The 14,180-nt window shown below is 45.0% G+C and overlaps 1 protein-coding gene across 6 annotated transcripts in view; it reads left to right on the plus strand.

The window, feature by feature from the left end:
- Window positions 1-14,180, plus strand: part of LOC140069216 (NACHT, LRR and PYD domains-containing protein 3-like) — a 57,697-nt gene that overhangs the window by 14,654 nt on the left and 28,863 nt on the right. For all 6 annotated transcript variants that reach the window (XM_072114667.1, XM_072114663.1, XM_072114668.1 and 3 more), the window contains exon 4: window positions 7,684-7,749. In XM_072114667.1, coding sequence (XP_071970768.1) covers window positions 7,684-7,749 — 66 coding nt within the window. The remainder of the gene's footprint in view (window positions 1-7,683; window positions 7,750-14,180) is intronic.

Consider the following 14,180-nt stretch of genomic DNA (forward strand, 5'->3'; position numbering starts at 1 on the left):
GTAAGCTGGGGGGCGCATGGTATCACAGCCCCCCCCCCTTCTGTCATTAGTTGGTATATATGAGTTATAGCTTTAGTGATTTTGTAGGAGTTTGATATGTATAGGGTTAATAGAGGTAGTATAAGAATGGTATGTGCTGTTGCAGTGGTAAATGTGAAGTTTTATTTCCCTAGTCCAGTAGTTGGTACAGTCTTCTCTGGAAGCTTCCAGTTGCTGGGCAAAACATCTGGAACTGGACAGCTGATTGGCAGCTGTGTTTAGGCGGGAAACATAGAAGGTGATAAATGAAAGGAATTCTGCCTGGTCCAGCAGTTCATCAGGTGAAGCTGGAGAGAGAAGTTCTTCAAGTCCAGCTAGAAAAGAAGAAACCGTTATCGTCATGGAAGACTTGCTGAAAGGAAAGCTAAAGAAGGCAGAAAGCAGAGGAAGAGAAGACTGGCTCCAGAAGTGTATAGCAGTTTTGGATAAAGACAGACGTGAGGATGGAGGGTCTGGGAGCCGAGTCTGGGATGTGGAACAAGAAGAAGTCTCTGAGGGGAGTGAAGCCGGCAGAAGAAGGAAGGAGTGAGGCCGCACCGTGCTGCGGTCAGGTGCCTATAACAGCCGCAACAGAGGCCCGGCAAGAGGTAATGAAGCAGGTGAGCCGGGTGATTACACTCAGCCTGTGGCAGCTGGATCATCGTGTGGAGCGGTTACATTGGAAGCAGGTCAGGCAGGAGTTATGGAGAAAGCAGGGGTGTAAGGGAGAGGGCCTGAGATGGAAGGGTTACCTCATAAGAGGATCAGGAAGGTAAAGCATGTTTACTCTCATCCTTCGTCCGGCTCTGGTAAGAAACTGCTGGGTCCTAAAGAGCGGACGACTGAGAGGCAGGAGCGTCAAACCCAGCAGCATCAGCTGGAGCCAGTGAGGGAGGACATGGAGTTTTTGGTGCCATCTAGTGGATCTGGTGAGAAATCATTTTCTATTGAATGTTTTCAAGATAAATTTAATAGGATGGCTAGTTTTATGAATTCTTTTTCAGATTTTATGAGTAATCAGTGGCGCAGAATTCGCCAGCTGAACTGTGGATTAATTCACCTGAAAGATATGTTTGAAGTTAATACAATTGATATTGATGATGTTGAATCAGTTAATTCGCCTATTTTTGAAAAAGGAGTGTCTCAGAGTTGTGTAAAGGAGGTTTTGCATGTGAATTAACACCGTTAGGTTTTCATTTAGTGTCAGTTAAAGAAAAGATTTGGAGAAATGAGCATATAGACATTTGGAGTTTGCTTCCTTCTAAAAAGGAGCATTTGGTTAAATCGGATAAGTCTGATAGGTCAGAAGATGACAAGGAAAAAGTTCCATATATGTCTTTTCATAATTGGTTTAAAGGACACCTGTCATCAGGTCTCTGCCACTAGTCCTGTCACCTCTACCTGTTGGAGCAGCTCACAAGGATCCCATCCCAGCCTTTATCTAGTTATTTCATACATTATTCATTGTAAAATCATCTATTCTTTATCATGTAAATCAGGCGGGTCACATGGTCAGAGGCAGTGATGTCACCCCTGTTACTCCTCCCCTCTCCTCCCCCTGCTCATGTCTGTGTGTAATGTATAGTAAAGCATTGCTAGTGTGTGTGCTGCATCTGCTGACATGCTGCATCCTCCTAATATACAGGTGAGAGACACAGACATCAGCTGCACATGAATCTGACATGTTCTGCTGTAACATGGCTGCCTGGAGATGCTGTATCTCTCCTATACACACACACACACACACATGCACACACAGGCTGCAGGGGGCGTGGCCACCAGCACCAGGAAGCACATCATTATACAGCCTCACACCATTATACAGGCTGTCAGTCATGCACTGGGGGTGTGGCTGTGCCTCCCACTCATGAATAGAGTGGACAGCTTGAATATGCTAATGCTTCATTGGACATCTCACAGGTCATTTGCATACAGCTTTAGGACCTCATTGCTTAGGTTTACAGGCATGTAGAGGGACAATGAAGGGATAGAGGCAATGCTCTCTAATGGCAGTTTATGAAAATATATTTAGTTTAGGGGGTTTATTTTGCATGACGGGTTCTCTTTAAGCTTTTTGTATTTATGCTGCCATTTTAAAACTACCGCGTCTATGTAGTGGATTGTTTCAGCATGTGGATATTATTCAAGAAGCATATAGATAATTTGGCGGTTCGGCTCTGATCACATGTGATGAATCATTTCGGCAAAAGCTTGCGGTGTATCCATCTTTAAGATGGGGAATTAAGGATGTTGGTTTGTGGTTAGATTTGTTGTTGTCTCCACGGCTGTTTCTTAACAGACAATCCAGTGTCAGTCAGAGCTCCAGTCAAAGTACTTTTCGAAAAGGGCTGTGCTTTGCATACAATGAGTGGCAATGTAAGTGGCCAGCCAACTGCTGCTATAGGCGTGAGTGCTCATTCTGTGCAGGAACTCACCCAAAAAAGCCAGTCAGTCACAGCATGCTCCAAGTACAAAGGAGCAAGTGGCACAGAGCATTGACCCCAGTGAGGCTATCCAAATGCTACCATTTATAGAGGGAGAAGGCGGAGTTAATAACTAAAGGTTTTCAGCATGTTTTTCATGTGCCTGCCTTTTCTGGTAAAGGTTGTAAAGAATTTAATATCTGTGTTGTTTCATTACGATGTTGTAAGGGAAAAATTGTCAAAATAGTTAAAAATGAATAGGATTGCTTGGACATATCTTACCCAGAGAAACTACATTAAATGATGAGATTGACAAAAATTTTGCAAGTGCTCAGTATGCATCTTTTCACCAGGTGGTGGAGTTATTATCAAAATTTGAAGTTAATACATGATGGCTAAAGCAGATTATGGGGCAAATTTACTTACCTGGTCCATTCACGATCCAGCGGTGCGTTCTCTGTGGTGGATTCAAGTCCGGCCAGCATTCACTAAGGCAGTTCCTCCAACGTCCACCAGGCGGCGCTGCTGCGCTGAAGTCCGCAGAAATGCACTTAAAGAGAACCCGTCATGCAAAATAACCCCCTAAACTAAATATATTTTCATAAACTGCCATTAGAGAGCATTGCCTCTATCCCTTCATTGTCCCTCTACATGCCTGTAAAACTAAGCAATGAGGTCCTGAAGCTGTATGCAAATGACCTGTGAGATGTCCAATGAAGCATTAGCATATTCAAGCTGTCCACTCTATTAATGAGTGGGAGGCACAGCCACACCCCCAGTGCATGACTGACAGCCTGTATAATAGTGTGAGGCTGTATAATGCTGTGCTTCCTGGTGCTGGTGGCCACGCCCCCTGCAGCCTGTGTGTGCATGTGTGTGTGTGTGTATAGGAGAGATACAGCATCTCCAGGCAGCCATGTTATAGCAGAACATGTCAGATTCATGTGTAGCTGATGTCTGTGTCTCTCACCTGTATATTAGGAGGATGCAGCATGTCAGCAGATGCAGCACACACACTAGCCATGCTTTACTATACATTACACACAGACATGAGCAGGGGGAGGAGAGGGGAGGGGTAACAGGGGTGACATCACTGCCTCTGACCATGTGACCAGCCTCATTTACATAATAAAGAAAAGATGATTTTATAATGATTAATGTATGAAATAACTAGATAAAGGCTGGGATGGGATCCTTGTGAGCTGCTCCAACAGGTAGAGGTGACAGGACTAGTGACACAGACCTGATGACAGGTGTCCTTTAAGTACACCGGCCTATTCCTGGTGAAGGTAAGTGCAAGCTCCGCAACACTTTTTGTTTTTTAAATGCGTTGTTTTTTCCGAATCCGTCAGGTTTTCGTTCGGCCTTTCGTTTCAGGCTTTGCAGGAAGTTTGGGTTATGGCTGTTTTGGAACGGGAACTGGTCAGCAGAGAAATGCCATTGTAGCGCTTGAGTTGTTTCCATATATACATATATATACTTTGTCATATATAAGTGACGTAGTAATTATTACGCCTCCTGTTGTTATGTTGTTTATAATTAGTGAGGGTATTCAAAATTCTATTGCTGAAAAAACATGGGCTGCATATTCGGCTGCACGGCGGCAATGGCAAAATGTCTTTATCTGTACAATATTAACTGTTTTACAAATAAGTTGAATGTTTTGTGATGTTTTAGTTCGGTTTAAGGGCTAGAAAATTGTCATTTTTCAGGTATATCTTTCTTTTTCAAGGCTAATGGCATTCAACTAGTTACATTTCAATTTATAGTAAAACAGATGCTGAAGGGATGTAAATGAATGGAACCAGGGAGGGCACAAAGGCGCCCTTTTTCTTTTGAGTTATTCATAGTTTATGTGATTGTTAACCCCTTCACGCTCCGTGACGGATATATCCGCCACAGAGCTGTGAAGGTTGTATGAAGAAGGCTCACGGGCTGAGCCTTCTTCATACAGAGATGGGCTTTGCTGCATATCGCAGCAAAGACCCATCGCTATCACCCATGGTCGGTGCTTGCACCGATCGCGGGTGTTACCCTTTTCTTTGCCGCCGGCAAAGTCGCCGGTGGCACTTTAAATTTGGCGGCGCGTGGGCCGCCATCTTACCTCCGATCGCCGCTCCCCCGAACGTTTGACCCGAGGATACATAGCTTCTGCATATGCATTACAATGAGCCTGTGGCTCATTGTAATGTATAGTGTGCAGAAATGCCATATACTGCGATACAGAAGTATTGCAGTATATGGCAGGAGCAATCAGACCATCTAGGGTTAATGTACCCTAGAGGGTCTAAGAAATAGTGGGAAAAAAAAGGAAAAAAAAAATTTAAAAAATGTAAAAAAAATAATAAAATATTAAAAGTTCAAATCACCCCCCTTTTCCCTAGAACTGATATAAAATATAATAAATAGTAAAAATCACAGACACATTAGGTATCGCCGCATCCCAAAATGCCCGATCTATCAAAATATAAAAACGGTTATTGACAGCGGTGACCTCCGGAACGGCAAATGGCGCCCAAATGTCCAAAACGCGACTTTTACACCTTTTTAGATGACATAAAAAATTTAATAAAAAATGATCCAAATGTCGCACAGACCTCAAAATGGTAGCAGTGAGAACGTCGGCTCATTTCGCAAAAAATGACACCTCACACATCTCCGTGCACCAAAGTATGAAAAAGTTATTCGCGTCAGAAGATGGCAAAAAAATTTTTTTCTTTTTTGTACACATTCGTTTAATTTTTGAAAATTTATTAAAACGCAATAAAACCTATATAAATTTGGTATCACCGCGATCGCACCGAACCAAAGAATAAAGTAGGCGTGTTATTTGGAGCGCAGAGTGAAAGTCGTAAAAACTGAGCCCACAAGAACATGACGCACATGCAGTTTTTTTCAATTTTTCCACATTTGGAATTTTTTTGCGGCTTCCCACTACATGGCATGGAATAATAAATAACAACATGGGAAAGTAAAATTTGTTACGCACAAAATAAGCCCTCACACAGATCTGTACACGGAAAAAATGAAAAAGTTATGGATTTTTGAAGATGGAGAGCGAGAAATTAGCGAAAATACCCTGCGTCCTTAAGGGGTTAAAGCGAGGTGTTTTTTGGACGGGTTTGAAGTTCGTCTGTTTATAACAGCTTTTGCTTTAGCTTTCTTTGCAGCAATGAGGTGACGGCATAAGAAAGTTCAGTCAGGATTGCTGTTGAGGGATGTGACATGTAGAGAGGGTTTTATACAATTGTTTCTCAGAAGGTCTAAGACAGATCAGTTTGGTAGTGGATGTACAATCAGATTGAATAGTTTATAAGACAATGTTTTATGCCCAGTTAGTTTGATGGTAGATTGGTGTTAGGGTGAAGGGTATTTAATACATAATGATGGTCTGCTGGTAACTATTTTTCAGTTTAAAGGGAACCTACCACCACGAATCTACCTATAAAGGTAGATCGGGTGGTAGGTGGATGTATGGGACGTGAGGATAGCCCTTTTTAGAGCTAATCCTCACGTCCCCGCTAGCGTAGTATAAACTTTATTGCCCTAATATGTTAACTTAATTAAGCGGCTACCGGGGCGTGGAGTAGCCGGACACGAGGCTACACGGCGCGGCTACTCCACGCCCCAGTAGCTGCTTTCCCCCGCCTACCCTGTGATCTTCGGCGCGCAGCTCCTGGCAGCTGCGCGCCCTCGTCCGAGAAGCCGAGTTCTGCGCATGCGCAGTAACTCCGGCCTCGTTCCCGAGATCGCGCATCTTGACCGGAGTTACTGCGCATGCGCAGAACTCCGGCTTCTCGGACGAGGGCGCGCAGCTGCCAGGAGCTGCGCGCCGAAGATCACAGGGTAGGCGGGGGAAAGCAGCTACTGGGGCGTGGAGTAGCCGCGCCGTGTAGCCTCGTGTCCGGCTACTCCACGCCCCGGTAGCCGCTTAATTAAATTAACATATTAGGGCAATAAAGTTTATACTACGCTAGCGGGGACGTGAGGATTAGCTCTAAAAAGGGCTATCCTCACGTCCCATACATCCACCTACCACCCGATCTACCTTTATAGGTAGATTCGTGGTGGTAGGTGCCCTTTAATATGGTTCTTAAAAAATGTTTAAAAATTAAATTTCAAAAAATGGGGTTTCGGCTATGAAAAATGATTGGCCCATTCAATTCAGATAGGAGCTGCAAGATGGGAGTCCATCTGGTTCAAGTTATATGTTAGACCTAATATTGCATTGTGCTAGTTATTTTATCTTTCAGATATTAAGAAAACAGTATGGATCGTTTGCTTATTGGGCCAAGAAGAGATCAGCCCGAAGACCCTACTCTGAAAATTTGTCCTTTGACATTAAAAAAAAAAAAAAATCTGTATTCTGGCATGGTGTTAGAGGTTTGAAGTGGGTGGATCTTTTACCTACGTTTCATTCATTGATGGGTGTTTTTCCTAATCTAGATCTTTTAATAGTACATAATGGAGTAATGACATAGGTAAGAGAAAAACTATTCGTTTACTGTGGGATATGATAAAAAGATTTAGCTTTGGTGAAAGTTATGTTTCCAGATGTGGTCATTTGTTTATCGCAAATAGTTCCTAGGTTAATCCGGTCTTGTAAGGAGCTTTAGTACAGGGGGGTGGGAGGGATTGTAAAAGAATTAATTTTTCAATGTCCAAATAGCTGCACAGTCTTGGTGTCCTGTCAGGCATCAGGATTTGGAAGGTAATATCATTTTTTACCATTTAGATTGGGTGCACTTATCAGATATTGGTATTGAGGTTTTTAACACAGGTTTACAGAATGTTATTGATTGTTGGCTGCGGTGTGGGAGGGCCTTCCCCTTTCAGGGTAAGGCTTATGGGATTTAGTCACCCAGTCATTGCGCGGTGGACTGGTTTATTCATTTTAACTTGAGAGATATTACATGAGTTGGAATTGTTATGGTGGTTTTTAAAGAATATTTATTTAATTGATTATTTATTTATTTCAGTATTTATTTATGAATTGATTATTTTTTAAGTTATTTATGTAACCCATAATAAACGCTGCGGCCAAAATTGTTCCAAAAAGTCATTGTTGTGTATTTATTTAGCATTAGTATCGGTGGGGCTTGTGATACATTGGGATTGTTCTCAGCTTTATAGTTATGACCATTCTCCATATCCCTGTATAATCTCACATGTATATTATATCTGTACACCCAGCACTGATCTACATACTATAAAATCCTACAAATCTCTTATTTCTTATTAGGTGACGCTGTGCCGGGAGAAATCCTACTGGATGAGGAAGGACACAACCTACCCCCAGAAAGGAGAGGTAAGTTCACAAGCAACATGCAAGCAACACAGATTTAAAGTGTAAGCGTCATTTCAAAAAACTTTTGATATGTTGTAGGGCAGGTAATTTTAAGCCCTTTTGCAATTGGATTAGTTACCCAAATCTTGCTCCTTCCTCTTGTATTCTGCAGACTTCCCCTAGATCAGTGGTGGCGAACCTATGGCACGGGTGCCAGAGGTGGCACTCAGAGCCCTTTCTGTGGGCACCCAGGCCTTCACCCCAACACAGAGTTTGCCAGTTACGACTCAAGGCTTCCTCCAGCCCAGGACTCTCTGCTCTGGGTCCCCTGATTCTTCCTCTTCAGGGGACCCTGGAGGGAAGCTACAATCCAAATTTCTCCATCATCTTTCTATTGTATTGGTGAACTCAGGACGCCAATAGGATTAAAACCTGTGATACAGCAGGGATCCACACGTTACTGCTTAAATTGTCATTTTGGCACTTTGTGACATATACGTGGGTTTTGGTTGTAGCTGGGGCACTCCATCTCCAAAAGGTTCGCCATCACTGCCCTAGATGGAAGTGACTGCTCAGATAGCTGTTACTATGGACATTGCGTCTTCATAAAGAAGACTATGGGCAGGAGACACACACCCCTCTCACTGCACACAGCTGATTACCTCATGTCTGCAGCAGTCATGTGCTGACAGGAACACTGATTAATGTAATAACCAAACACCTACACTTATCTTTCCCTACACCTGTATACTGTATAAACAAATAATCCACACTGACAAACTGTAGCCCCCATCACCTCACACAAGGAAATGCCAGGAGAGACTCCAAGCTCTGCCCTCATGTGCTGTGCTGGAGTGTTACTTAGATAGTAGGTACATAGATGGATGGATAGATAGATAGATACATAGATGGATAGATAGAAATCGGAGAAACTGCAGCACAGTCCTAGTGAACGAAAGTAATGGGTGCTATCCTTGACTCTCACCAGTCAGAGTCCAGTAGATATGCAATAGAGAAAAACGGCAGCACTCCAAAATAGTGAAAAAACTTGGTGTTTATTCCACCTCCCGCAATGTTTCGGCTGTTGTTCAGCCTTTGTCAAGCGAGGTGTTTCTGAATACATACAGGTATTTATAGTCGCAGTTCAATGACATCATACAAAAAGTAAACATTACATGAGTATACACAATCGTGCTTCATTTCACAATATTACAATGATTTAAGGTCAGTACAGCAATATGTGCAATAGTGAAATACATATATGACCATAATAAAGTGATAGAAATTCATATTATACCTCTGATCAGTGAAAAATCTCACCTGTGTGGAACCTCCTTTACAAAAATCATAACAAACGCTGATCGCGTCTTGGCAGAGCTACTGCGCATGCCCGTGACCTGTAGTGGGGAGCAGATCAGAAGTGCGCATGTCACGCATGAGCATAAGCTATTTAGGCTTCAACCGACGCCATCTTGGAAAAGGGTATCTCCGCTTAGTGAGAAACAAAGGGGTGTGATATTTTTACTAGTCATCGGCGCAAGCGCGGACCTCGTCACTGTGTCCGCGGGCGCCATATTGAAAGAGGGAAAGACTACAACTAAAAAAATAAACAAACTCTAAGGTAGACCCCGGAATAATAATAGACTTATGGGACTCTGTGAAGCAGACACTATCAATGTTAACTGTGCCCCATGGGTAGAGCTACTTCTCTATTTTGGAGTGCTGCCGTTTTTCTCTATTGGATAGATACATAGAGAGATATAGGATATGCATTGATCGATAGCTCTGGTGTCATTGGCCAGCAGCAGGCGCTTGTGATGAGGTGACAGGAGGCTCCGCCCCTCCATCTTGCTGATTGGTGCTAGTTTTTTGAGAGCTGGAAACCATGGTTGCTATGGGCCAAAAAAGGTACTAAATGAGGACCGAGAGGGAAAATACTTTGAGGAATGATTCCCAGGGACACCTGGAGCAGAATTATTTATTTTAGTTTTTTTTTTTTTGCTCAGAATGACGGTTACACTTTAAGGTTAGTAAAAAGCACATTTATATGTACAGAGAGTTTTATGCACATCAGAATAGGCGTATACACAGCATACATAATCATAACAAAGGTATGTACCAAACTAATATTTACCAAGAAGATGTTAGTTAACCAGGAATTTCACCAGCAATGTTAAACCTCTTCATGCCCTGTGCCTCACAGGCTGAGCCCTCTTCACACAGAGGTGAGGTTTGCTGCATATTGCTAATTGCTAGCACCGATTGCGGGTATTAACCCTTCCTATGCCTTTGGACGATCTCTAAAAGAAGGCGGTGCGTGGGCGCCACCAACTTGGCTCCAATCGTCGCTCGCCAGGACATCATCGGGGAGCACCGATTGGTTGCCATGACAGCCTCAAGTATTCGTCATACTCGATGCTGCATGGCATCTGCAGCTTCTTTACAATGAGCCAGTGACTCATTTTAATGAATACTGTTTAAAAATCTCCTGTCCTGTGAATAGAGGGGGCTCCCAACACCTCCCTCTGCCCGTCAGTCACCCCTGGCAAGGAAAGGGACCAGGAACGCCTCAATGCCAGCAGCATCAGCGGGTGCAGCTCAATAAGGGTCCTCAAAGTAGTCATGTATCAGAGCCCCATCTCATCGGTAGCTTGGTAGTTCTCCAGGGCTTGGTTAAAGACCCCAGGAGTTTACCCATGTGGTTACCTCACCTATAATATCTATTTTGTGCTCATCCAATACTCCAGTGTGCTTGTCCTTGGACATAGGTGTCCAGCAGTCTCTTAGCAGCCATGTAGACCTGTTTAGACTGTGGTGCTGTGAGGGCGGCAGATGCCTGTTCTGCCTGCATAGGGAGGTGTGAAGTATTTCAAACTTTACGTATATGTGCAACATCATGGCGATCATGTGGCCCCCTCATGACTGCCTTTGATGATGTCCACATTAAAGCCAAGTCATCAGAATGCTCCAGGGGGTCATCTAATTAGGTTGCCCAATTGATTTTAAGAAAATTATGGAAGTCCTCCAACTGCTAAAGAAGAGCAGCTCCCGCCAGAGGGGGCGCACAACAGTATGTCAGTGGGCTTGGTGTACAATCCTTCATCCTGGTGGTAGATGTCCTTTAATATGACTTCTGGTGCTGCATGGTTTTGCGGATGGCTTTGTAGTCTGGTTGAGGTTCATGCAGGCGTCCCAGTAGCTATTAGTTATAGTGATGACCCCCAGTAGCTATTAGTCACAGTGCCTGACCTTAATAGTTAGTGATGTCCAAAGTAGCCAATAGCCACAGTGATGGCCCCCAGTAGCCACAGTGATGGCCCCCAGTAGCCACAGTGATGGCCCCCAGTAGCCACAGTGATGGCCCCCAGTAGCCGGTAGCCAGTAGCCACAGTGATGGCCCCCAGTAGCCAGTAGCCACAGTGATGGCCCCCAGTAGCCAGTAGCCACAGTGATGGCCCCCAGTAGCCACAGTGATGGCCCCCAGTAGCCACAGTGATGGCCCCCAGTAGCCACAGTGATGGCCCCCAGTAGCCACAGTGATGGCCCCCAGTAGCCACAGTGATGGCCCCCAGTAGCCACAGTGATGGCCCCCAGTAGCCACAGTGATGGCCCCCAGTAGCCACAGTGATGGCCCCCAGTAGCCACAGTGATGGCCCCCAGTAGCCAGTAGCCACAGTGATGGCCGCCAGTAGCCACAGTGATGGCCGCCAGTAGCCACAGTGATGGCCGCCAGTAGCCACAGTGATGGCCCCCCAGTAGCCACAGTGATGGCCCCCAGTAGCCACAGTGATGGCCCCCAGTAGCCACAGTGATGGCCCCCAGTAGCCACAGTGATGGCCCCCAGTAGCCAGTAGCCACAGTGATGGCCCCCAGTAGCCAGTAGCCACAGTGATGGCCCCCAGTAGCCAGTAGCCACAGTGATGGCCGCCAGTAGCCAGTAGCCACAGTGATGGCCCCCAGTAGCCACAGTGATGGCCCCCAGTAGCCAATACCCACAGTGATGGCCCCCAGTAGCCACAGTGATGGCCCCCAGTAGCCAATACCCACAGTGATGGCCCCCAGTAGCCACAGTGATGGCCCCCAGTAGCCAATACCCACAGTGATGGCCCCCAGTAGCCACAGTGATGGCCCCCAGTAGCCAATAGCAGCAAGCGATCGGCAATCCTCACCCAGTGTTTTGCATTTACACAATACAAGACAATGGGGCAGATTTATCAAGTTGTCTGAAAGTCAGAATTTTTTTGGTTGCCCGTGGCAACCAATCACAGCTCCCCTTTAAAATATTCATGAGCACTGGTAAAATGAAAGCTGATCTGTGATTGGTTGCCATGGGCAGTTAGAAATTTTCTGACTTTCAGACAGCTTGATAAATCTTCCCCAATGGGCGCTGTGTGGCAAATGGGCGCAATCATCGGGCAAAACTTCGCCAAGTCCGACCTGGTGTAGTTTTGCGTAAAAACCAGCAAACAAAAGTTTGCAGGTTTTTTCAAAAGAATTCAGGTGCGCCCTGTGCCCACCTACTCCGCTGGTCGCCGTGTCCCTCTACAGCCCTGCACGACCACACGTCATGGAGGTGGCGTAGTTGCCTTTAGAATCGCAAATTCATGTACTGCGCAAGAACTTACAATTATTGCACTGCTTCTACACCAGAACACTGCCATAGAAGAAGTGATAAATCCCCCCCCCCAACCGGTGTATATGAAGAGGACTCAGCCTGTGAACCTTCTTAATATATTTGCAACCTATTGCATGTTCAGTCCTTAAGAGGTTAAATACTGATTCCATCAAGTAATACAGTCTTTTCCTCTTCTATGTGCTCCAATGTTCCAACATACGGCAGGATAATAAGGATAAGACGGTATCTTTGTAGCTCCAGTCTAGAGCACAAGAGTAGAGGTAATCTCCTATCACGATCTCACTTCTCTTGGGCGGCGTCCACACTGCTGGGGTGGCTGATCTCACAGGTGATTCCAGTATGGATTCAAGAACTTAATCAGAAATTAGTTAGATAGAAGGTTTATGTTCTAGGTATGAAAACTTGATTCTGCCTGAATAGAACACTTTAAAATATAAACTTTATTTAGAAACCTTAAAGGGCCACTCGTCAGCCACTAAAGATACAGAGTTCAGGCTTTCAGCATTTATTATAGGGAAATAGCTGACTGCGATGCTGCTTAGATCACTAGCAGCCGTGCTAGATCCTGTTACGGGTACTGGCACTGTGCCGATTAACAGAACTATTATTATCAACTGATATAGGTTGCGGATCAGTTGTCAAGTTCCGCCTGTACACCCTCCGCCTGACGCGTTTCTACAATACTCCTGTCTAGGTATTGTGTCATCAGAGGCAATTGGATGTTAACAGGGTGTGTAAAGAAGTACGGCTGCACATAGCTTATATTTCATAAGTGCAGCCGCCGGCGTCTTTCCGTCACTATTGTGGCCGTGCGCGCGCGAGAGCACGTGCCGTATATAAAGGAATCGTTCCACCCCGTCCCCTGTCTGGGGCGGTCCCATTCCATGGTCCGCCAATCAGAGGACAGTGGGCGTTGCCTTGTGCGAGCGCTCTTCCTTGGCAGCCAATCACGCTGTCCAAGGCTAAGCCTGGGCATCCAATCAGATGGGCCCAGGATCAAGACAGACTGAAGCTGATAACCTCAGTGTGTCAGCAAGAATAACTGTGATACGGGACAGTGTCATCTCCCACATAAGACAGAATAGGGCCACTCGGCCGCTTAAACCCTTTTTTTGCTCTTTAAAATTTAACTTTTAATTCTCATGCATTTAAAAATATAGAGTGAAAAGACAAAAAGTGTGTGAATGAACGATGTTTCTGACCCGATTTGGTTGTCTAAAATTATCAGAGATCTGGAGGTTAATCTGTTTTGGCTTGTTGATCTATCACATTCCTTTCAGGATGCTTTGATTAGTATTAGAGTCTTTCATTCTGGCCAGCTTTCAAACAGAGGGTATTAGTAGGGTAGGGGAAAATTTAGGATTGGGGTAGGGTAGTTCACATCATGCATACATCCCACTGCATCCATCTGCGGTATCCCATACCTGCTGTTTTTCCCCTCCTCTCTCTGAGCTACCTTTCTTAGGTGTTTGTCTTCCGTATTAGAGCCTGACCTGTCTCTCTATTCCATTAGGTTCCTCTCTGTCTCTGTGCTAAAACCTATCGTCGCCCCCCCGACATGTTTCACCACCTAGCGTGGCGTCCTCAGGGGTTTGGGGCAAAAGCAACTCCAGGTGCCGTCTGTGAGCCTTTTAAAGGCTTGATCGTGACCTCACTCTGTGGGCGTGTGTGGCTCCTCCAATCTTTCTCTCTGTTTGGGTACCTCCCACTAATTTTGATTGGTTCCTGTGTATGCTGGGTCTCTGTTTGCTAAGCCTATGTCCAGCCCTGATGCGCGTGCATGGAATATTCCACACTTTGATTCTGGTATGTCTTA

Source organism: Engystomops pustulosus, chromosome 7, assembly GCF_040894005.1.
Source record: "Engystomops pustulosus chromosome 7, aEngPut4.maternal, whole genome shotgun sequence".
Taxonomy (NCBI): Eukaryota; Metazoa; Chordata; class Amphibia; order Anura; family Leptodactylidae; genus Engystomops; species Engystomops pustulosus.